Source organism: Petaurus breviceps, unplaced genomic scaffold (assembly GCF_028583685.1).
Source record: "Petaurus breviceps papuanus isolate PSGF00001 unplaced genomic scaffold, PetGlider_PUasm1.0 90564, whole genome shotgun sequence".
In the NCBI taxonomy this organism is placed as follows: Eukaryota; Metazoa; Chordata; class Mammalia; order Diprotodontia; family Petauridae; genus Petaurus; species Petaurus breviceps.
The window spans coordinates 306,947-330,153 of NW_027187275.1; the positions used below are offsets into that span (position 1 = coordinate 306,947).

Genomic DNA, 23,207 nt, shown 5'->3' on the forward strand with positions numbered 1-23,207 from the left:
ACTTTTGGGAAAAAATGTGTATCAGATTTATATTTCATGGAACAAGTAAAGTGAGAGTGTGTGCAGTGTATCAGAATATGTTAAGGGTTTTTGTTTATTGTTGTTCAGTCATGTCTGACCCCATTTGGGGTTCTTAGCAGAGACACTGGAGGGGTTTGCCATTTCCTTCTCCAGCTCATTTTACATATGAGCAAACTAAGGCAAACAGGGTTAAGTGACTTGCCCAGGACCACACTGTTAGTGTTTGAGAACTCAGGTCTTCCTGATTCCAGGCCAGGCACTATCCACTGCAACACCTAGCTGCCCATCTTAGGGGCACCATGTTGCTTTAGTATCTTATGTGACCTTTTAACCTACTTTCCTTCAAAACCAAAGTGAGTTCATTGAGGACAAGTTCTAAGGTTCTTCTCTGCTTTAAATCTGTGATCCTATAGAGGGACAGGATGGTGCACTACAAAGGTGTCAAATGCTGGACATGGGAACCAGATTAAAATGGAACTGGGAAATATTTAAGAAAATATAAAAATACAAGTAAATATAGATAATATCAATATGTGGTTTTCCAAGTCAATATGTGACACCCCTTAACCCACCCCACTGGGATCCTTATGTACAGTTTAGTGGCCCCCATTTCTATCTGAGTTTGAAATCACTGGCGTAGTAGATACACGACCAAATTTGGAATCATCGAAAGCTAGGTTCAAGTCCTGCCACTGATAAATGGTTGTGTAGCACTGGAAATGCCTTGGAACCTTTTGATACCCTCAGACAATTCTCTAAGGTTACAAATGGCAGAACTGTTGCCGATCTGCAGTGGTAAGGGAAGATATCTTACCTGGAGATTTCTGTACTGATGAAATCAGATGGTACTTAATCATCAATTAAATGCTTACTAATAGGTGTCTGGCCCTGTGATAGGTGCTAATGTTGGTCAGATTGGATTGAATATCCATGAGAATAAATGAGGGCAGGACCTGGGACAGATTTAGTGCTGGAAGATGGTAAAAGCAATTTAGTACAACCTTCATTTTACAAATGAGGAAATTGAGGCCCAAAGTGAAGTGGGAAAGGGAAAAGTATTTATGTAGCACTTACTATATGCCAGGCGTTTTATTAGTAATATCTGATTTTTATCCTTGTAAAAACCCAGGGAGGCAGGTGATGTAAAGGAAAGGATTCAAACAAAGGTTAAGTGACTTGCTCAGGATCACACAGCTAAGTTTCTGAGGTCAGATTTGAGCTCAGCTCTTCCTGACTTCAGGAAGGCCCTATATGCTAACCACCTCTAGTGACCTCTGCCTCTAAGCATCACCTTTTTCAAGACTGATAATAAATGACTGAAAAGCAAAATAATCTCTTACTTTCATCCCATTCACCTTTATTTATATAAAAGCATATTAAATAAATTACTGCAATATATACAAATATATATTATAGACATAAATAGAAAATCCCCAAATACAAAACCTTTCTATAAACACAGACAACACATATAATAGACACTGACCCTGAGGGCCTAAAGTACCTCAAATCATAACTGAGACAGTTCATTTATATAGTAGTCTTATTACAAAAATAGAGTATCTGTCAAGTGTTTAAGCAACATTATTTAGGTCTGTTAAAGTGCTAAACCTTATGGCATATTAGAATGGTGCTTAACACTCAGGCCACTGGTTTTTAAAGTGTCCGTAACAAACATGTTCATGTCAGTTTGGTCCATGTGCAGCATTTGTAGTAGTCAACAGTTGTGCTGATGTTTTCTTTAGGCAAGTGGAGTGTATTCCTTCCCCTAGTCTTTAACTCTTCCTTTCCTGTATTTACAGAGTGGCAGAGATAGGAAAACGAAGAATGTGACCAGCACAAACACCACCAAGTCTTACTGTAAAAACGCAGCTCTGAAAACCTCTGCCTTTCCAAACTTGCAGGATGCAGAAATCAAGATCAACAAGATCGACAGAAACAGATCTGCCTACGGCACAGCTACTTTCTTGCATGCTTTCAAGTCACTTTGAAGCACTACCCAGTGCTTCAAAAGGCCTGGAGATCAGATTTCAACTTGCAAGAAAATTAGAGTCTGACAAGTTCAGGAGTGATAGTGTTTAAAAAAAAAAATAAAGTAAAATTTGAGACGCTGGCTGTACCATTCACTGAGTTCCAAAGAGACTTAGGGAGATACCTAAACAGGAACGATGAGTGCAGTAAGAAATAGAGAAACAGGATTTTTCCCCCTTTGAACTCGAAGGCTACCTTCCCAAGCTCTACCATAGCAATTCTCCCCAGAGTTCTGTTGTCTTCTGAGTACCATCAGCTTTCCCATCACAGTAAAATGCAGCTTCTGCAGTAGTCAACAGTGGTAGTAAGGGTGCCTTCTTCACACAATGTTAAGTGGCGAGTTTTCCTTCTTGTCCCGTTTAGCTCTTGCTTTTGAGCATTTGTATAGTGTCACCGAAAGGATGATGATGAGGATGATGATGACAAAAAGAACAGCTCCAACTATGAAAAACAATTCTGAAAGGGAAAGAAAAGTATGACTTGCTCAGGATCACAGTCGGCTTAGAGAAGACCTTAAGAAAATCTGAATTTAAACACCAAACGGAAAAAAATGTTTCCATACACACATACATATGTGTACACAGCACACACATGTAATATGTTTTTATATATAGTATGTATGTGTATACACATATTCAGAACAAAAAAGATTGTATATGAAACCACAGATCTCTATTATGTGTAGCTTATTTAAAAGCATATATACATATATATGTATAACATATTTTATAGAGAGATGTATACACACACATACATAAGTTTAATATATAACTTTCAAGTCTTGCTTGCTGGATTCCTTCTGGCCTGCCTTATGTTCTCTTCTGTACATTAAAAAAAAGATATTTTAAATTCTTTCTTTCCTATCTCCATCTCCCCTTTCTCCCACTTACCGCCCCTTTTTCCCCCAAACCTCCAGAAACAAAAAGAAAGTTAGAATAGGCTTTTCCTGACACTCTCCATTCATGGCTGCAGCTGAGGACGGAGCTCAAAATTACTCCATTCTCCTCATGCCCAACCCAAACTTCACTCCCCTCATTTCAAAATACTTGGTTTAGATGAGGTCTGACCCCATTGGAAAAGACTGGGATAAACCACAATGGTTACAATAGTAAAAAGCCGCGAATGGCACCTTGTGATTCACTGTAAAGCATTTTGTATCTAGAAAGGATTTTTTAACAATACTGCAGGAAGGAAGAAGAACAATGGTACTTGGGATCCTAGGTCCAGTGCCACAATGTACTTTAGAGAATCCAACCCTCTAATTTTACAGAAGAGGAACTGAAGCCAAGTGACTTGTCCAAGGTCACAAAGTTAGTGAGTGATTGCATCGGGAGAGAAATCCAGATCCTTGGACGCTACATTCAGCACACTACTACCTAAGTCTTTGGACTTCATCCCTCTCCCATAAGCACTCAAGAGTGGAAAGAGTGGTCCAAGAATCCCTTGTAAAGGTTTGCTGAAATGATAAAAGGAAATAAGTCTCTAGATCCCTTTGTTTCCCTTATAGTTCTTAAAGTAGGCCTATCCAAGGCCTATGCATGAAACCCTCCTCTTTTGAACCCTCCCTCCAAGTTTCCTGAATATGTTGAATTTACCCTCTCTCCTTTATTCTGCATTTTTTAAATGTTTGCCTTAAGTCTCATTTCCTCCACTGGGTTGTAAGCCTTCCACTGCAGGGAGAGGACCTGCCCTATACATCTTCTTCTGGTACTAATCAGTTTCAAACAAGGCTGTAGCTGCAGAGAGTTACAAATTCTTATGCCTAGTTCTGCACTTAACTGGAGAAAATACTCAGAGAATGCTCTGGTACCACCCAAATACACGCACATATATGAAAAGAAACCTAGCCTAATGTTAGTCCATCAACCAACAAGTGTGTATTAGATGATTAAATTGACTCTTGCTTTGCTCTCTGACATGGAATGACTGCAAGCAAGACTTGAAAGTTATATACTGAATTTATATATGTGTGTGTATACATCTCTACATAAAACATATACTTTTGTTATATGTATATATGCTTTTAAGTAAGCTGTACATAATAGATATCCATGGTTCTATAACAATGTTAGTTGTTGGGGATATAGATACAATAAATCAGGAGTTCTTAAACTGGGGGTCTATGGATGTGGTTGATGAATTAAAAAATATTTTTATAACTGTATTTCAATGAATTTGATTAACTATGTAATCCTATGGATTTTATTTTATGCAAAGTCAGCTAGGTAGTTCAATGGATAGAGGGCTGTGTCTGAAGCCTGGAAGACCTAGGTATAAATCCAGCCTCAGACACTTGCTAGCTGTGTGACCCTGACCAAGTCATTTAACCTCTGTCTGCCTCAGTTTCCTCATCTGTAAAGTAGGGGATCATAATAGCACCTAATTCATAGGGTTGCTGTGAGGATCAGATAAGATAGTATATGTAAAGTGCTTAACACTGTGAGTGGCACATAGTAGGTGTTTAATATAGAATTGTTCCCTTCCCCTGCTTTAGCAGACTGCTTGAATGAGTTCTTGACATAATAAAAGGTGAAGAACCCCAGCAGTAACAATCTCACAAGGAGCTTCACTGGGGCCACAGAGGTAAAGCTGAACTACAGAAATCACCTCTCCCTAATTAGCTAACAAAGCACCTCCTGCACCAGACATAGTTCCAATCTCAAAGCACACTCACCTTTAAACACAACTTTGTCTTGGCTGGTGCAATGGATTGCACTTTCTGGACTCTTTTGCTTTGCTCTCCGAGATGGAATGACTGCCTGAACGTTGAAGCAATAACTTTCTCCTTTGTCCACTTCAACCAAAAATTCATTTGTGTTTGTATTTACTGATTTCTGTTAAAAGAGACAGATCACAGAACCAAGAATTTAGAGCAGAAAGATCATCTAGTCTAACTGCCTTCATCTTACAGAGGAGGAAACATAGGGAGCCATTAGCTCAAGGTCGCACAAGGAGCAAGGAGATAAGCCACAGTTCTCAGTTAATTTTGTCGAAGTTTTAAATTCAGACAGACTAGCATAAAGTGGCAATTAGAATCTGACCTTTTATTGCAGGCCTTAATTTTCTTCCTTTACCAAGACTAGTGTGGGATGAACACCTAGACTTTATCTGACACTCTTGGTTCAGGTGTGTGCCAGGCAGGGGCTGGCTCATCTCTAGACATCCCTGGACTTTCATGGTTAACAAAAGATTAAAGTGTGGCGGTTACCCATTCCAGGTAAAGGTAGGTACCAAAGGGATTCCATCCAACTGAAACCCCTTTCTGAACCCCAAAAGGATTTTCCAATAGGAAAACTTGTTCTGGGCTTTTAAATATGAACAAGAATTTTCCAAAAGTTGAGTAAATCAGGAGGGATCAATCTGTGGGATCCTCCGTGTGGGCAGGAATTCAAATTTTTGACCTTTGGACAAAGGAACTTTTTGACATGATCTAGTTCTAGCCCAAACCTGTAATTCTACAGATAAAGAAACTAAAGCTAAGAGAGTTTAAAGCATCTTGCTCATGGTCATTTAGCTAATAAGGGGTAGAACTGGTAAGAGAACTCAGGTATCCCAACTTCATCCATTACACTGTCTACTATATTCCATGTTATTTCTCAACCACTTCCCATTTTGCTCCCCCTCAAAGGAGGTAAGTTGAAAATCTAGGCAGCTAGGTGACACAGTGGTTAAAGTGCCAGACCTAGGCCTGGGAAAACCCAAATTTAAATCCTGTCACTTAAAGTCATTTAACCTTTGTTTCTACATCTGTAAAATACAGATAATAATAGCACCCACCTCCTATGTTTGTGAGGCCATAATGATTGCTAGCTGTTATTAATATTTATTATTAATCTGTAATTTGAGAAGTCATAAAGGGCTCCAAAGTGAAGGAGGAAGCAAAGAAACTCACCTTTCCAGTACTTGAAGCCCTCCAGTAATAAAGTGTATAAGTTAGATCCTGGTGAAAAATCTGACGGAGGGTTTGGAAGGTTCCATTAGGTCTAAACGATGTAATGGAATCTTGTACTGTCACTTTCAATTTTGTATCATTTTGTTTAAAACTTTCAATCTTTGGCTGCCCGAGGTTTGCTGAGACAAAGAAGACAAGAATTATGGGAACCAGGAAATTGCAGTCAAAGTAAAAAACTGATCAGTTTTCATTCAACTGTTAATAGTCCCTCCTCCCTGCAAAATAGAGCCTTGATGGTAAAGTAGGTAGGTCACTGGGGTGGGTAGATAACTTGACTACATCACCAAACCCTACTTTATCCCACAGTATCAAGGCTCTTGGGTGAGGGCAGATCAGGGACAATAGGAAAGGGAATCAATAGGGAATGGATTTGACATGGCTAAATCCCACATATGCTTTATGTTTTTATGTCAGTAGAGCCAATAGGCTCTTGTAGGACCAATGCTTTTCTTTACTATTGTACCTTGAGACGGTTCAATTCAGTTTTGGACAATTATTAATTCTACTCATACATTGCACTATATTCTGATGCAGAAAACTACAGTAGGTATAAGATTTGAGTATGAACATATAACAATTCACTTTTAGGGGAAAGAAAAGTTTTTCTACTCCCTAACATTCCCAGAAATTTTTTTCTTTATCTCTTTTTATCTTGGCCACTTTTTTACTCTATTTGATTCTGTACCACACTTTATCATGATTCTAGATGGCTCTCATCCATACCATACAAAACAATCACAGAACTTAGGAGTCATAAGAGATTTCAGCGACCACCTTGCCCAGCCCACACTTGAAAAGAATCTCCACTAGAAATAACATTCCCAACAAGTTATCACTTCAAGCTTTAGCCTTCTCTTGAAGTGTTCTAGCGAGAGGAATCCGCTGGGATAGACTGGAAAGTTAGCAAAGTTTTCTTGACATTAAGTCAGAAATTGCTAAATTTGCTTCCATTATTACACTTGTTATTCTTGCTTCTGCCACTTGGGGGTCCGATCTCTCTTCCACATTCCTACTTTGTGTATGTCACAACTGACTCTGTGAAGGAGATCCAGGTGGGCCACAGGAGGATTGGGGCAAAGAGCTGAAGATGCCAAGTCTGTGGATATGAAGACTCCGTGGGGATATGAGAGCTGTGGTTAACGATTCCAGGCTCTGTCACGTGGAAGAGGACCAAGTCTTGGTCTCAAGGGTCAAGGAGAAAGAAGAGCAAGGAGTGGGAATTGAAAATTAGGACTTGATGGAAGAAGGAAAAAAAAACCTTTAAAATCAGACTTATCACTATCTTTGGGCGTTAGTGGGCTCCACCATCACTGGACATCTTTGAGCAAAGGCTAAATGACCACCTACTATGTGTGTGGTACAGTGAATTCTTTTTCAGATATGATTTGGACTAGACGCTTTCTGAGATCCCTTCCAAATTTAAGATTCTGTGACTGTCTTAATCTTTATATTTCCTTTTACTGAATATGTGTTTGTTCAGGATGAAAAAGCTAAGGTTGTGCTTTTTAAAAAATATCATCCTTCCAACTGAGCTGATAGATACTTAACACAATAAGTAATAGGTAAGTTAAAAAAAAAAACAGAGGGAAGCTGCAGCCTATTCATGTAATAGATCTAGCTTCATTTTTCCTTAAAATATTTCATTATTTAAAAAAAATTCAATTTTTTTTCCAAGTGTTTTTTTTAAATTTTCAACTAAAGCCTCATATGACTCTTCATCATGGTACAGAGGTGACCCAGAACTTTTGAAGGCAGCTATGCCAGGGGAGCCCTGGCAGGCCACATCAAGTTGGAAATCCTCCGAGAACAATCGCCTGATAAGACTGTGTATGCCTGCTGTCCAAGGACTTAATGGGACGTGGAGAGGGTGAAGGGGTGGGGATAGGGTGAAGGGAGTTTTAGAAGGGAGAAGGATGCAGATCAGTGACCTGTTGATAACTTATAGGCTTACAAGATTGCTGGGGGCAGGGCACTGAGAGGTTAGGCTACTTGCCCAGGGTCCCAGACTTAGTATAGGACTATACTTAGGAGGTCCTCCTAGGCAGCCCTCTATTTGCTAGACCATGCTTTCACTTCCAAGGACCAGCCCTGCTAAATTTGGAAAGGTTGATCAGAGGGCTGGCTTTGGAAAGCATGAATTTTTTCTGTCACAGTAACTCATGACAGCTGCATCCAGAGTCATTGAAGGGTCAAAATTTCCATGGGGTGGGGGGAGTACCAGTTTCTATCATATGAACCCAAGGGAAACCTTATTTATGGTAGTGCTTACTGGAGCTCCAAAGTATTAAACGAGAATTGAAGTAATAACAAATTCAACCCACTCTCCCTTACTTACTGTCTAAATAAGGTGTGAAGGAAGGTGCATTAGCATGCAGGGATTCTTCCGGATCCCCATCTGACTTCTCAGGTTTTTCAGAAAGGATTCGAGCAATATACGTTTCCCTTACATTTTTCATCTCATCTGTGAGATCGCATTCTGTTTTTTTAATTTGAAAACATTTCTTTTTCCAATCTCCCCATCTGGTACTAAAAAAGAAAGAAAAAAAGAAAAAAGTGGTGATAAGAGAGAGAACATTACTTGTTTGCTTCCTAAAGGATGTATGTGTGTGGGTGAGTGTGTTGTGCTCACTGCTATGTTGTGAAATTGGACTGCTAATAACTACAAAGAAAAACAACGATTTTCTACAATACCCAAGTGTATTACCTCTATCATCCCATCTATTTCAGTCAAAATTGGGACAAAGGGCAGACTGCCTATGGCACAACAAAGGAAACTTTTTAAATATTCCATTTTACAAATGCACGTATGATAGTTTTAGTTATATGACATTCTTCTCTCTTTGCCCTCTTACAGGTCTTGATCTTTGGTAATTTGAGGTATGTGTGATAACACAGAGCACAAAACCAATTTTAGACACATGGGGGGAGTGGTGGCACAATTCTTCAACTGTGAGGGGCATATGATTGACAAATGGAGAATGTTAAGGGGAATGGGAGAGATCCTGGAAATTTTCTAGCACTGTCCTATTTTTACAGAATAGGAAACTGCTGAAAAGAGAGGGAAGTGATAAGTAGAGGTCACCTAGCTCACCCAGCTAATAAAGGGTAGGGCTAGAATTTGAACCCAGGTATCTTGACTCCAGTGAAATGCCTTCTCTTGGCTCTGCTGGCAATCAAGGCTTCTCAGGCATTCATTCATGACCCTCAAGCTCCCAAACTAGTTGGCATTGTTCTTAGTGTATTTAATTCTATTCTTTACAAATGGGATAGTCTCATCTAATATTACATCTCATTAGGAAAAAAAAATACAGCCCACATCTCATACTTACTATTTCCTTTACATATACAGGGTGAGGGAGTTCTTGTTAAAAAATGTTTGCCAATAAGATTATAAGTGATATATTACAAACAAAGCGTAAGACCCCAGAAGGCTACTAGACAAATTTATCTTAAGGTACATGAATGGAACGGTAAAATTGGTAGAGTTCCTATCAAAATGGAAAATCTTACAGTCTTTGTACGTGGTCAGGTACAATTTGGATGTAATTCATAGCTGTGAACTTGAGGGGGGTTTGTTTTATTTTTTCTCGAGGTCCAATCACATGCTGAATAACTATTAAAATTCTAACATGCTTTCAGAATATAACAACAACATCGGCTAGCTAGATTTTGTTTCCTAAACCTAGGCAGGAAGACAATTGATAACACATTCTCTTAGAGCTGAGCCAAACAGGATGGGAAACTAATTTAGTCGGTTTCATCTTCAACTATCCCCAAATACTCAGATTGGTTTAGAAACATCTCTTCATTCCTTGAATCTTTTTTTTTTAATGGGATCATAGATTTAGAAGTAAAGGAGACGTCACAGATCATTGAGTACAAGCTCTCATTTTACAAAGGAGAAAACTGAGGCAGAAAGAAGTAAATGACATACCCAAGGTCACAAAGCTAATAAATGCCAAGTCAGAATTCACACCCACGTCCTCTGACTCCAAATCTGCCATTCTTTTTACTGCAGGACTGCCTGTGTTGAAACCCAATGAGACTTTTCCTACTAAATCAGAATGGTGAAAATGTACTGAATGCATTTAGAAAATAATTTGCTGTCTCAAAATGAAGTTGTGATGATAGATAATTCCTTTTTATAATACTCTGGCAAATACATAAAATATGGATGGCACAAGGGGATGCATATATCTTTAGAGAAAACATTTAGTATTCCAGGCTAACTTGGATTAAAATACATTAACAGAACTCATAAATGCTGGTTTGGAGAAGGGAATATATGGAATCCCCTCAGGATAAAGGGGCAGAAGTAGGGCTATTTTAGAATGAGAGAAGAAATTGAGTGTTTTTTTCATGCTGAGAAATTATTGCTTATAATACATATGTCTGATAAAAACAATTTCATCTGTGATGTTGTAGAAGGAAAAATATCACCAGCATCATTTTTTCCCCTCTTGGATTCTCACTGAGATCACAGGAAAGACAGATAGGAAACAGAAAATCTGAGAAAAGTAACCTGTCTCTACTACTTCTGCCTACCCTGACCACAGGAGCTGGGAACTCTCATCTAAAAGAACGCTAAGCCAGCAGTGAAACCAAGGTCAGCTTGAATCTTGTAGTGTCTCACACACACACACACACACACACACACACACACACACACACACACGGAGATGGACAGCTATCTCAAGTTCCTTCCAACTCTATAATTAACCATATTATTTTCAAGATTCTCTAGGTTTTTTCTTAGTTAACACCTTACTAAGTATTTAAATTAGGAGAAAGACTCATCTGAATGAGTAGAAATTCTGAACAGGATACTAATTTACAACCAATTTTTGGTTTGCAAATCACCTGGAACTCAGAATGCCTTTTCCATTCGAAAGAATGTTTTAGTTTGCTAGGCTAGTTTCATTAAAGTCTCTTTAACTCATAAGGCACCTGAAGAATACCAATAATACCTTTCTGGAAACTACCTTGTCTGATCATGTTTCTGTGGGGGAAAATCTATCCTCCATTGCTACTTGGACACAAAACCACAGAATTTGAAAGGTGGGAGGGACTTCGGTGGCCATCTAATCCACTATACACTTTAACATACTGAATAAATGGCCACACTGTTTAGCCCCTACTGCAACAAGAAGAACGTGGCAATGAGGCACAGTGGGGGGAGCACTAGCTCTGGAGTCAGAGGACCTGGGTCCATTCGAATTCCCCCTTTGACACTAGTTGTGTGACCCTGGGTGACTAATCTCTCTGGGCATCCAAAAATGAGGGGGTCAGACTAGATGACTTCTGAGCCCTCTTCCAGCTCTCAAGCTACAATTCTGTGATTCCTGTCTGCTGCTTAAAGGTATTAAATGGGCTCCTCTAACTCTAGACCGCTGGCAGGGCTTCCACTGGTCTCAGGAACAGTCTGGAGATTAGGACCTAAGGGTTTTTTAGAAAGGCTGAAGAACTAGGAACAGGGATGGAGATTAGGAATCTGGGAGCTCGGGTTTAGAAAGTCAGGAGGAACTATGGCAGGTTGGAAACTCCGAAGAAAAAGGAGGGTACTGTGGCGGCAGTTAAGAACTCCCTCCTCCCTTTCCCCACCCAATTCTCTATCCCACCACAGTAAATTCTGGCATAGGAACAAAGTGTAAAGCAGGGGAGAGTCAGGGTACAAGAGAAGAATGGGGTTTTCAAGGGGAACTGGGGACAAGGGAAGAGTTGGAAGAATGGAAGAGAAACAAAGTTTTAAAAACAAATGTTAAAAAAAAATTTGTTGTTATGTGCAACCAGGAAATAAGATATACAGGCAATGGGGTATAGAAATCCATCTTGCCCTACAAGAAAGTAAGGGGTAAGAGGAGGGATGAGAGGGTAGAATGGGGGGGAAGAAGTAATCCGTATGCTTGCCATCTTGAGGTGGGGGTTAGGGGAGAGATGGGGGAAAAATTTGGAACTCCAAATCTTGTGGAAATGAATGTTGAAAACTAAACATAAATAAATTCTAAAAAAAAAAAATACTTCTTCAGCTCATAAAAAAAAAAAGAATGGAAGAGAAATCTGTAGGAGCAGCATGTAAGGAAGATAGGTAAAAGCAAGGCATTTATAAACTGGAATCTATCTACATTTTTAAAGGCATTTTTATTATTTTAGTTATACACCATAGGAGCTAGGAAAGGCCTGCTTTTTATAAATTAAAAATTCACCTCTGTACATTTTTCTCTGCAAATGAATGCTACTAAGGAACTTTTAAAATATATTCTTTGAAGGAGATAAATGACCCCTTCTTCCATCATGGTGTTTACGCTATTAATTTTCATAGTAAAGCATTTCCTTATGAAGTATTGGCACATAGGCAGATTTCAGTTCAGGCTTAGTGAAATTTTCACAGATTGTGAATTACTGAAAGCCAATCAATGGGTTTCCTCTCTACTGGCATTTCTTGATTGACAAAATTGTTGTCTATCCCAAATGCAGAATCTACCCTGGCAAGTTTTAGCCTCTTTTCCCTATTCCCCCTCTTTTTAAAGAATATAGAAGATGACCAAAAAAAAAAAACCCGACTTAAAACTCTGCCTTTTTCCCCTATAATTCCCTTTGTGAAATACTGGTGAACAAAAAGCAAATGTTGCCACTGGTGTGGTCAAGGAGAATGGTATCCCTACTTCTTTCAAAAGTCTTAGCATAAACTAAAAATGGCACCTTTAATTTTAACCAGTGACACTTATATGCTTTTGTAAAATTACTGGAAAAAAAGTATCATCTTCCCATAATTCTTTTGGAACATTTTAGAAGGAAAGTGAGAGGGAAAAAAAAACCAAAGAAAAGAAAATACTAGTCATATTGCTAGCAGTATGGTTGAGTTTATTTTAAATGGAGTAGAGACGTATGTCTCTGAACACTCTATGTTTCCATACACAAAGTTTCATGACTGCTCAGGCAAGCTATCAATCATAATCACAGCCCTGCACTAGCCTCTCCAATTTGATCTTGTCCAATTTGGTCTGTTTCTGCCGGGCATATTTAGTCATTTTTGTGGCACATTCAAAAGACATGCCTGGCGATGAATGCTCTGGATTTGCAGAGTATAAACACTTATGAATCAAACACTGCCCCAGGTGAATTAAACTCTCAGTACTGGCCCCCTCCCTTCCTTATGGCTTATACCTTGCCCCAAAGTCTAGACTGTTACCCAAAGAAGGGAAATTCATGAATATCAGGTAGACTAGATGTCATTACTCTTGTAAGACTAATACTGAATCAGTGCCTGGCACTGGCACTATTGACCAAGATTTCCCTTTCCACAACTCTCAATCCAATCTATAAAATTTGTGAACATCCCCAAAACACGAATTATCAAAATTATCCAGTTATTATTAAAATCATCTGCCAGCTTCAGTAAGCTTCCTTTTCATTGTTTATTACACTGTCTAATCTCAAAGTAGTTTCACAGTCTTGCAGTTTGGTGCTTCAAAAACCACAACAAATGCTCTCATGCTATCTTCTTTGTCACGTACTTCACAGCCCTCAGAGAGTTGTCATCTTTATCTACCCCCATACTGAATACAGAGAAATGGTACCTAGGTGGGTCAGTGGCTAGAGTGTTAATTCTGGTAACAGAAAGATCAGAGTTCAAATCTTGCCTCTGTTTCTTCATTTGCAAAACAGGGATAAGGGTAGCATGTTCCTCACATGGTGAGGATCAACTAAATCAACATGTGTAACTGCTTTGTAAACCTTAAAAATCTATGCAAATTTTGGGGTTTTTCTGTTTTGTTTTGTTTTTGCTTTTTGGAGGGAAATTGGGGTTAAGCAACTTGCCCAAGGTCACACAGCTAGTTTTTGTGTTGTGTCTGAGGCTGGATTTGAACTCAGGTCCTCCTGACTCCAGGGCTGGTGCTCTATTCACTGCACCACCTAGTCGCCCCAAAAACTTTGTAAATGTTAGCTATCATTAAATGGTGACATCCCAGAAATTTGGTTTTTATCAAAATGTCTACTTACCTTATCTCAACGGAGTAGACGTAATTGACTGGTTTGGGTTCCCACTCCAATATGGTCTTGAAATCAATAGATTTCCAGGTAATGTTATGTGCTAACACTATATCAGAAGTACCTATGCAGACACAAGAAAGAATGGTCATTATTTTAGTGATTCTAATGATTAGTATAGCTTTACTAACTGAATATAGACTTAAATGTTTTCTGTCTGATAAGCACAAAACACCCTTAAGATTTTCCCCTTTACATCCTACAGAATCAGATTTTTTAAAAAAACTGATAATATATTTTTTCCTTATTGATTAATGCAGAATATCCCTGTCCTGATCCCATGCTTGGCTCAAGGTAAATTGTTTATCTAATAATTGATATATGCCATAATCCATAAAAAGCATACAAGGAACTTATCTGTAAGAAAAAAAAAGTGCTACAGGAAAAGTCCCTATCTACCCTTGGAAAAGAGAAATGGTGCTTAAAAATTCAAAATAAAAACCAAACCAAACCAAGATCTTGCTTCTGTAACTCAGTTTGCAATCAAAGTAGAAATTCTGTCCTGGCTGGAACTCACTTCATATGATCATTGATTCTGAGTTGGAAGAAACACAAGAGACTCTCTTGTTCAACTTCCTCATTTTACAGATGAGGAAAGGGAGTCCCCAATCTATGGGGTCACTTGTTCAGGGTCACACAAGTGCTAAGTGACAGAGTTGGAATCTATGCTGCCCTGTACCACTCCGTTTTTCTGCTGGAGCTGTTATTAGAGTTGAAGAAGAAAAAAGAAAAAGAAATAAAAGGGATTGTAAAGATTGTGTATGTAAGGAGTTAGGATTAGAAAGAAATCCAAACTCAGCAGTTCTTATCTCAATTAGATAAACAACACAATGAAATATCCAGAGCCTTGATAGGGATGCATGGGCAAGCTTGATGGAGACATTCAGAATTTATCTTTAACTTAATACAGTTAGATACATTTCTATCCTTTACTACAGAAACTAGTTATGTCATTACTTAACTCCTGAAAAACCCAGTGGATATGTGGTATGCACAATACTGTTCTTTCTCTATTCTAAGATTTTGCAACTTGATTCCTCTATTCTCACACTGGAAATAATGAAGCAAATTACTCATTCTTTACCACATTCAAGGTACTCTCCAAGATTTTAAGTTGACAGTGAAGTGGTTCACATGGTATTCTTGAAAAGTAACAGCACCTCTCCCCCTCCCCCCCACCATGAGCAAAACAGTGCTGTAGACCCCCAGACTTAATTGATTTCTGAGAACCTTAAAAGGAAAAGCTGGCAGAGCTTGAAAGTGGGTATGAGAACGTCCAGTTGTTAATCAGAGTTAACCATTGAGTGCAGGATTGGGGTCGTGCCACAAGGCATCAGAAGAAAGTTGTTACAGGCTTGGAAGCCTACCTGCCAGCCTAGCCACCGGAACAACACGCATCGGAAATGAGCAGAAACACAGAATTGGGAAACTAGCAAGCTTCCAGTTTCAGATCTCATTTACCCCGGCCAGGCCACGGGCTACGGATGGCCCAGAGACTGAGGCACGGCAGCTCCAACCCAGCCACTGCAGTTGGCCCTTCCGCCGCCCAGGTAAAGGTCGTGACGGCGCCTCCAACAGTCAGAGAACATTCCGGGGCTGGACCGTGTCGGTGTCTGCGTTCTCGGCGCCCGGTCAGCCCCTCGCCTGGAGGACCAGAGCGCACAGGGCTCCGGGTTCTCAGTGCGCTCATCAGGCGCCGCTGCGGAGCGATGAGCTCTGTCTGGAAAAGGCGCAGGTAGCCACTCACCTGAGGCCAAGGACAGATGGAGGAGGAGGAGGAAGCCGAGCAGGACCGTCCATACAGAAGCCGCGGAGGCCACCGAGGCGCAAGGGCCGGGGGGCGCCATTGTCGTGAGTCTGTGTTGCGGGGTAGACCTTAGTGTTCCCGGGAGGCCAAAGTGAAGGAAGAGAGCTCTACAAGACGTGTGCTAGTCTGGGCTGGGGGCCTCGCTGTTCTTTGCCTCTTGGGAGCCTTGTGTATGGGGGTCGCATGTTGGCTTCTCAATATAAAGGCTTGGAAGGGAGCACTCCCTCTCCTGTGCCCTCTCCCGCCTCTTTGGAAGTTGTCCGGCCCCTTTTCTGGGCTTGCCTGAGACTCTGTGTTCGGGCCACTTCCACACCCCTCAAATAGGCCCCTACATCGCTTAGGTGGGCGGCCTCTCCTCATCTCCCACACCCCTGCCCCGCCTCCGACGCCTGGGGCCCCCGTGGGCAAAGGATTGGTGACTCATGCGCGGTGATTCAATAACCGGGGAGAGAGTTAGCCAAAACCTAGACACAGCCTCAGCTTCTACGCCGGCACTTCGAGAAGACGGCGCGCTCTGAGAAACAATCCGAGCCCCTGCTTCCTAGGCGCCGAGCCCGGGGTGGGCAACAGTGGCCATCTTTCCAGGCCTCCGGAAAAGAGAAGGGGAATTCCGCATGTTGGAGGAGCCTAATTTGTTGTCGATCAGTCGTGTCCAACTCTTCGTGACCCCGTGGACCAACAACAGCAGTGCTGTTCATAGGGTTTTCTTGGCAAACATATCGGAGTGCTTTACCATGTCCTTCTCCTGATTATTTGGAGGCTAATTTCGACCAGTTAGAGGGAACTAGTCCCGCAGACAGACAGGATTATTAGCTGCTTAATAAGAGGAGCCCGATCTTTTCTCCTGAGTCAGGGCAGGGATTTCCCAGGCTCATTAAATCCTTTGACCACCAAAGTCCTATAATATTACAATAATATGTACAGTGAACAAGAAAGGACTCGGAAGCCAGTAGCATCTGTTCACAATCATGAATCAGTAGCAAACATGTGCTTTATTCCAACGCTAAAAGAGGCCAGCTGTTTGAAGGCTGTTTAATGAGAATGGCGACCAGGAGACAACCACTAGCGATTGGCTTGTTCTTACGTTCAAAGAGCCACCTGTGAGATCTAGGGTCAGTGAGCTGTCTGGAGCTCAGTAGGACTATTCAACTTTTGAGGATCCTTCCAACTCTTCAGACAAATATTTCTCTGAGTCATGTGTGTCCCGAAACGAAATTTACATTGAAAAATTATCAGAACTAAAGGCCACTGAATTTAAGCTCTGGTTTCCACCTGTTGCTTTTTAAAAGTCCCTGGGCTCTTTAGGAAATGTCCACCAAAAAGATGCTTAAGAAGTAAAGAGCTTAGAAATCTAGCTTGTGTGTCCTTAGACAAATCACTTTACTTCGTGGATTCCAGATTTCGCCGCTAGGTGGCGCAGTGGTCAGGGTGTTGGATTTGGAGTAAGAAACCAATCCAATCCTGTCAGAATTTGTTAGGGATGTGACCCCCCCCCACCTTTCCCCATCCCCACCCCCAGTTTCCTACCTGTAAAATGAGGATAATAGTAGCTTCTACCGAAGAAGGTTGTTGTGAGGAGCAAATGAAATAACATGTAAAAACTTCGCAAAGAGCTATTTATATGTTAGTAAAGTACTTTACATATATTATCTCATTTAATCTTCATAGCAATCCTGTGTGATAGGTGCTATTGTCCCCATTTTACAGGTGAGAAAACAGACTGAGAGCAGTCAAGTGACTCTCCCAGGGTCAAACAGCTAGAAAGTGTCAGGCAGAATTCGAATTTACGTCTTCCTGATTCCAAGTTCACTGCCACCTGTAAAATTAGAGTTAGAATGAATAGAAGTCTGGAATACAGACTTCAGGAAGCTCTGTGTGGAAAAACTCCCTATCAGTTGTTGAGTCCAACTCTTCCTGCCTCATTAGGGTTTTTCTTGGCAAAGATACTGAAGTGGTTTGCCATTTTCTTTTCTAGCCCATTTTATAGATGAGGAAATGGAGACAAACAGGGTTAAGGGGCTTGCTCAGGGTCACACAGCTAGTAAGTGTCTGAGGGTAGATTTGAACTCAGATTCTCCTGAGTCCAGCCCAGAGCTCTGTCCTATCCACTGCACCAGGTAGGTGTGAAGATTTAATAGGGGAGAGTGGATATTTCTCAGTATTGGAGCCTGGGTTCTCACTGGTCAGGAATATTCTTAGAGGAGCTTCCTTTCTGATCAGGTCAAGTTGAACTATATACTCTCAGAGGTTCCTTCCATTGCTAAGCTTCTGTGCCTACACAGTCTCTAATGTTCTCCAAATTCTCCCTTCTCATCCTTTTTTGGAGAGCTTACACCTCCATTTTGCTATGTGACACATACATTTTCTATTCTATTTTACAACGCTAAACCCATCTTAAAAGGAACAATACAAAAAAAAGTTCATCCATTAAGCACCTGCTGCATACATGGTGTACCTGTTCTTTGTTGGGTCAGTTGAAATATTCTGTGATTATTTCTGGGGCTCCTGCCTGCTGTTAGGGAATTGGATCAGTTTTGTAGAATTGTAGAAACTTTGAATTGGAAGGGAACTTGGAGAATACCTCTCAGTATGGGGAACCTTTTGACAACCTACCTGCTGTGGCCTTTCCACTTGAATACTTTTAGTGACAATTAACTGCTTCTCAAGATACCCTTTTGGACCTCTGTAACTGACAAAAAAGTAAGCCTCATATTGAGTCAAAACATACTTTTCTGTAATTCTTCCCCGAGTTCGGTCCTCTGGAGCTCCCCAGAAAAAAAATCTGCTTCCTCTTCCACATGGCAGCCCTTCAAATATTACTTCTTGAAGGCCCTTTCAGTTCTCCAAACAGTGTCATTTGTGAAGTCAAGTTATGTTTTGCCCCTCTCTTTGCCCTTTGGCTAGCATCTTGGAGTTTCCTCTTTCATTTCCCCCCCATTCTGACCTGCTGACATCTATGCTATGCCCTCTGCTTCTAAGGGGAGTGGATGAAGCACACTTGAGCTTTGAACACCTAAATGAATTAAAATGCCTCACAGTCAATGCAACTCTACAGTCTGAATTCCATTTGGAGCCCTGGAACCCTGCTGAAATCCCATGGTCATTTGGTGGTCATTAGACCCAGCTAGCTGATGGGAAAAATGAATAGGAGAATCTGAAAGAGTGGGACAAATTCATAAGGAAAGACCTGCAAATATATGAAAACACCATGTGGCTGCTGACAATTGTGCTCATCTCTTTGTCTAGGGCTCAGGCCAGCCCCTGTGGATTGCTTTTTTTTTTTTTGGAGGGCAATTGGCGTTAAGTGACTTGCCCAAGGTCACACAGCTAGTTTTTGTGTGTGTGTGTGTTAAGTGTCTGAGGCCGGATTTGAACTCAGGTCCTCCTGACTCCAGGGCTGGTGCTCTATTCACTGCACCACCTAGCTGCCCCTGTGGATTGCTTTTTAAAAGTTAAGTTTTACTCTGAATTTAACAACACCAAACAAAAAATGAGGATTTCTGTGTATTTTATAGAGCAGAGGCATTGTGTATGAAACTGTAAATCTCTATTATATAGAATTTGCTATTTTAAAGTATTTAATAATTTAACATGTCACTTTCAAAACTGTCCTGCTTGTCTGGGATTCCTTGTAGCCTCCCTTCTGTTCTCTGTTGTCAAGGGGTAGGACAGGGAAGAACTGTATGCTTATTCCTTTTCTCCCTCCCACCTCCAAATTGAAAAAAAGAAAAAACCCTCATAACCAATAGTGATGCTCAAGCAAAGCAAATAAGCACATTAACCAGAAATATAGGCCTCATTTTGCATCAACAGAAGCTATCAAATATCAGCTCTGATGTTTAACTGTTTTTGTGGCCTTCAGCAAATCTTGTCTCCTTCCTAGGCTTCACTTTCATCATTTATAACTTGAGGACAATAGATTAGATGATCTAGATAGCCCCGTTCATTTCTAAATCTATGATTTAAAAACTAATCTAAAATCTGTATATATCTAGTGGTGAATTGTATAGAGTACCAGTCCTAGAGTCAGGAAGACTCATCTTCGTGAGTTCAAATCTGGACTCAGATATTTATTAGCTTTATGATTCTGGACAAGTTACTTAACCCTGTTTGCCCCAGTTCCTCATCTGTAAAATGAGCTGGAAAAGGACATGACAAACCCCTCCAGTATCTTTGCCCAAACAAAAACAAAAAAGGGGTTATGAACAGTTGGATGTGACTGAATAACAAACACCTAACCTAGGTACAAAGTAGGTTGTTAATAAATGTTTGTTGGATTGGAAGGGGGAGAGGATTTTGTAGATATGTACAAAAAGAATGAATGAAAACTCATTCATTAAGCACTTATATGGCAAGCATCCCCCAAAGAGCTAGGAATACTAATGTAACAGCAAAGAGAGTCCCCACCGTCAAAGAGTTTACAATCTAACAGGAGGAGACACGCAGAGAGGAGTGTTGGACAAGGACGACCTTCCTCCCCTCTCCCCACCTTCTAGGATGGAGGCAGAGTTGGTTTGATAGTGATTCCTACACTGGAGAGCTGGACTGGGGAAGGGTTGCTTGTTGGGACAAGGATGTTAGTGAGCTCGTCTAGAGGATGGCTGGGGAGCAGGGAATAAATAAGTATGAAGCAATAGAAGGTAAATTCTGGGAGCATTCTAAGCAAATTGCTGTCAACATTCCAAGAAACCACTTCCATCTGGGGTGACCATAGAAGGCTCAGTGGAGGTGTAGTAATAAATGACAGCTAAGATTTATATAACACCTAAGTGCTACACATTGTATCAAGCACTTTACAAATATTATCTCATTTTATCTTCATCACAACTCTGGGAGGCAGGTGCTATTATTATCCCCATTTTACAAATGTCAAAACTGAGGCTTGGCTCAGTTTTCAACTAATTGAATTGGTTAGGGTCAATTCAATCAATTGCCTTGGCTAGGGTCACACAGCTAGTAAGTGTCTAAGGCTGGATTTGAACTCGTCTTCCCTACTCCAGGGCCAACTCTCTTTCCGCTGTACCACCTAGCCATCCCAGAGATAGCATTGGAACTAAGTATTAAATACTGAGTAAGGCAGAGTGGGTCCTAGCTTGCTGAGAGTGTCTGAAATATTGGAAATGCTCTTATGGATTTCCTGGGTTCTGTAGTGTAGATTCTGAAGGACACGTCTAATCACGAAGTGAGGAAATGTGAACAGCTCAGCACAGCCCTTCTGTTGCTTATTACCTGTGTGACTTCAGGTGAGTTATCCCCCTGGACATCAGTTTCCCATCTGTAAAATGAAGTGTGTGTGTATGTGTGTGTGTGTGTGTGTGTGTGTGTGTGTGTGTGTGTGGTGGGGGTAAGGGGACTAGATTTCCTCATATGTTCCTTCCAGTTCTAAGTTTATGAGCCTATGAACCACGATTTGAAAAAAAAATAGCCCTCTAACTCATGGCTGTGGGGTCCTTAACTGGAGTATCCTGCAAAAAGGTGACCCCAGGACACTGAATTCCTTGGGCAGGTCAGGGGGGATGCTTCCATTGTTTTTGTAGGACCCTTGCTTACTGCCTTTTTAATTCAAGACCTGGAGACTAGGTGAGTCTCTTTGTGTGCTTGCTCAAACCTTCAGACCTAATTAGGAAGGAGAGGAGTTCTTTGTATTAGCTTTTTGGATTAGTAAAGAACAGGAAAGAAAGTAGGTGCCAATTGTTTGGGAGATGGTTAACCAGTGAGGAACATGAATGCAATAGAATGTTACCATACCAGAAGGAATATTGAGGGGGTGGCCAGGTAGCACAGAAAGTAAGAGCACTGGCCCCAGTGTTGGGATGACCTGTGGGATCGAATCTGGGCTCAGACACTTAGCATCCACCCAGAAACACCTGGCTGTGTAACCTTGAGCAAGTTACTTAACCCCAATTGCTTTAAAAAAAAAAAAAAAGAAGGAATATTGAGAATAAAGATTACAGAAAAGCCTGGAAAGACATATGAACTGATTCAAAGTGAAGGAAGCAAATCCAGGAAAAGCAGCATCAACAACAACTTCGATGTAAATGGAAAGAACCACACAAAAATGAATAAGGAATGCTGTATGCTTATTTTCTTCCTCATCTACTGCCTTCTCATCCTGGAAAATTCTTTGCCCTGAGGTCCTGCTCTCCTGGTTGGCACCTCTTTCTCCTGAAAAGCCATTTTGGGAAGGATTCTAGCCAGGATTAACCCCACTCATGCCTCCCTCTCCTCCTTTCCCTCTTCTGCCATATTGTCTTCTTCCCTAGGACTCTTCAGTTACCTTGTATGTGTCATCTTCCCCCATTAGAATGTAAGTGCCTTGAAGGTATAGACTGTGTTGTTTGCTTGCATTTGTTTCTCTAACATTTATAACACAGAAACCATTTTATAAATGTGGGCTTTCTCTCTTATATCACACTTTTATTTCCATTATTGTTTTTTTTATCTTTGTAACAAGGGATAATTTTCTGGGAAGTATATATTCAGAAATGAAGATGACGTAAAAAGAAAAGCTGAACAAAAATTAACCTGATTAATTTAAAGATTGTGCCAGTCCACTATGCTATCCATCTGGTAAGATTTTAGTCAGACTTTTAGACCAGTTATGGCATTATGCTGTCCAATGTGCAGGCATATAATTGCAAAATGATACAGGAGACATGGTAGTCATTGCTTTGGAAAAATATCACTATGCTAGTTATTCATTAGCCTTACAAAAATGGCCAAATCAGGAAAATTAGATTGGTAGTTGACTGTACTAAGCTATTAGAAAGTTACCAGGGAGGCTAGGTGGAGCAGTAAGTAAAGTGCCGGCCCGGAGTCAGGAGGACCTGGGTTCGGATCCGGCCTCAGATACTTAACACCCACACAAAAAAATTAGCCATGTAACCTTGGGCAAGTTACTTAACCCCAATTGTGCCCTCCAAAAGAAAAAAAGAAAAGGAAGTTACCAACACAATGTATTAGATGGTTTTATGAAACTGCTTTTAATTTTAATTTTTTTACCTTTGTTATCAGGAATGACTAGAGGGAGAAATATATTCAGTAATGATTATCATGTGAAAAAATGCATCAGTAAAATGAAAAAAGAAGCTTGTAAAGTGCTTTCTAAACAAAATCTCACTTAAACTTCACAACAATCCTGTGTGATTACTATTACTATTCCCATTTCACAGATGAGAAAACCGAAAATCAGAGATGCTAAGGCTTACCCATGTTCTTTGATCTGAACATAGGTATTTTTATGCTACATGATTCCAACTGCACCTTCTACTTTCTACTTTACTACTATACTATACATACTACTATATGAGTAGTGTATATATATATATATATACATATATATATATA

At 40.5% G+C, this 23,207-nt stretch overlaps 1 protein-coding gene across 2 annotated transcripts; it reads right to left on the bottom strand.

The window, feature by feature from the left end:
- Positions 1-1,357: 1,357 nt before the first annotated feature.
- On the bottom strand, positions 1,358-16,169 carry F3 (coagulation factor III, tissue factor). 2 transcript variants are annotated; one of them, XM_069063378.1, is made up of 6 exons: positions 15,801-16,169; positions 14,006-14,117; positions 8,340-8,530; positions 5,945-6,123; positions 4,727-4,886; positions 1,358-2,508 (listed from the first exon to the last, which is right to left on the bottom strand). In XM_069063378.1, the coding sequence occupies exons 1-6, from the start codon at positions 15,898-15,900 to the stop codon at positions 2,372-2,374; spliced, it is 879 nt and encodes a 292-aa protein (XP_068919479.1). In that variant the 5' UTR covers positions 15,901-16,169; the 3' UTR covers positions 1,358-2,371. The 2 variants fall into 2 exon arrangements, with proteins under 2 accessions (XP_068919479.1, XP_068919480.1); XM_069063379.1 differs by lacking the exon at positions 15,801-16,169 and adding an exon at positions 15,421-15,466.
- Positions 16,170-23,207: the final 7,038 nt, after the last annotated feature.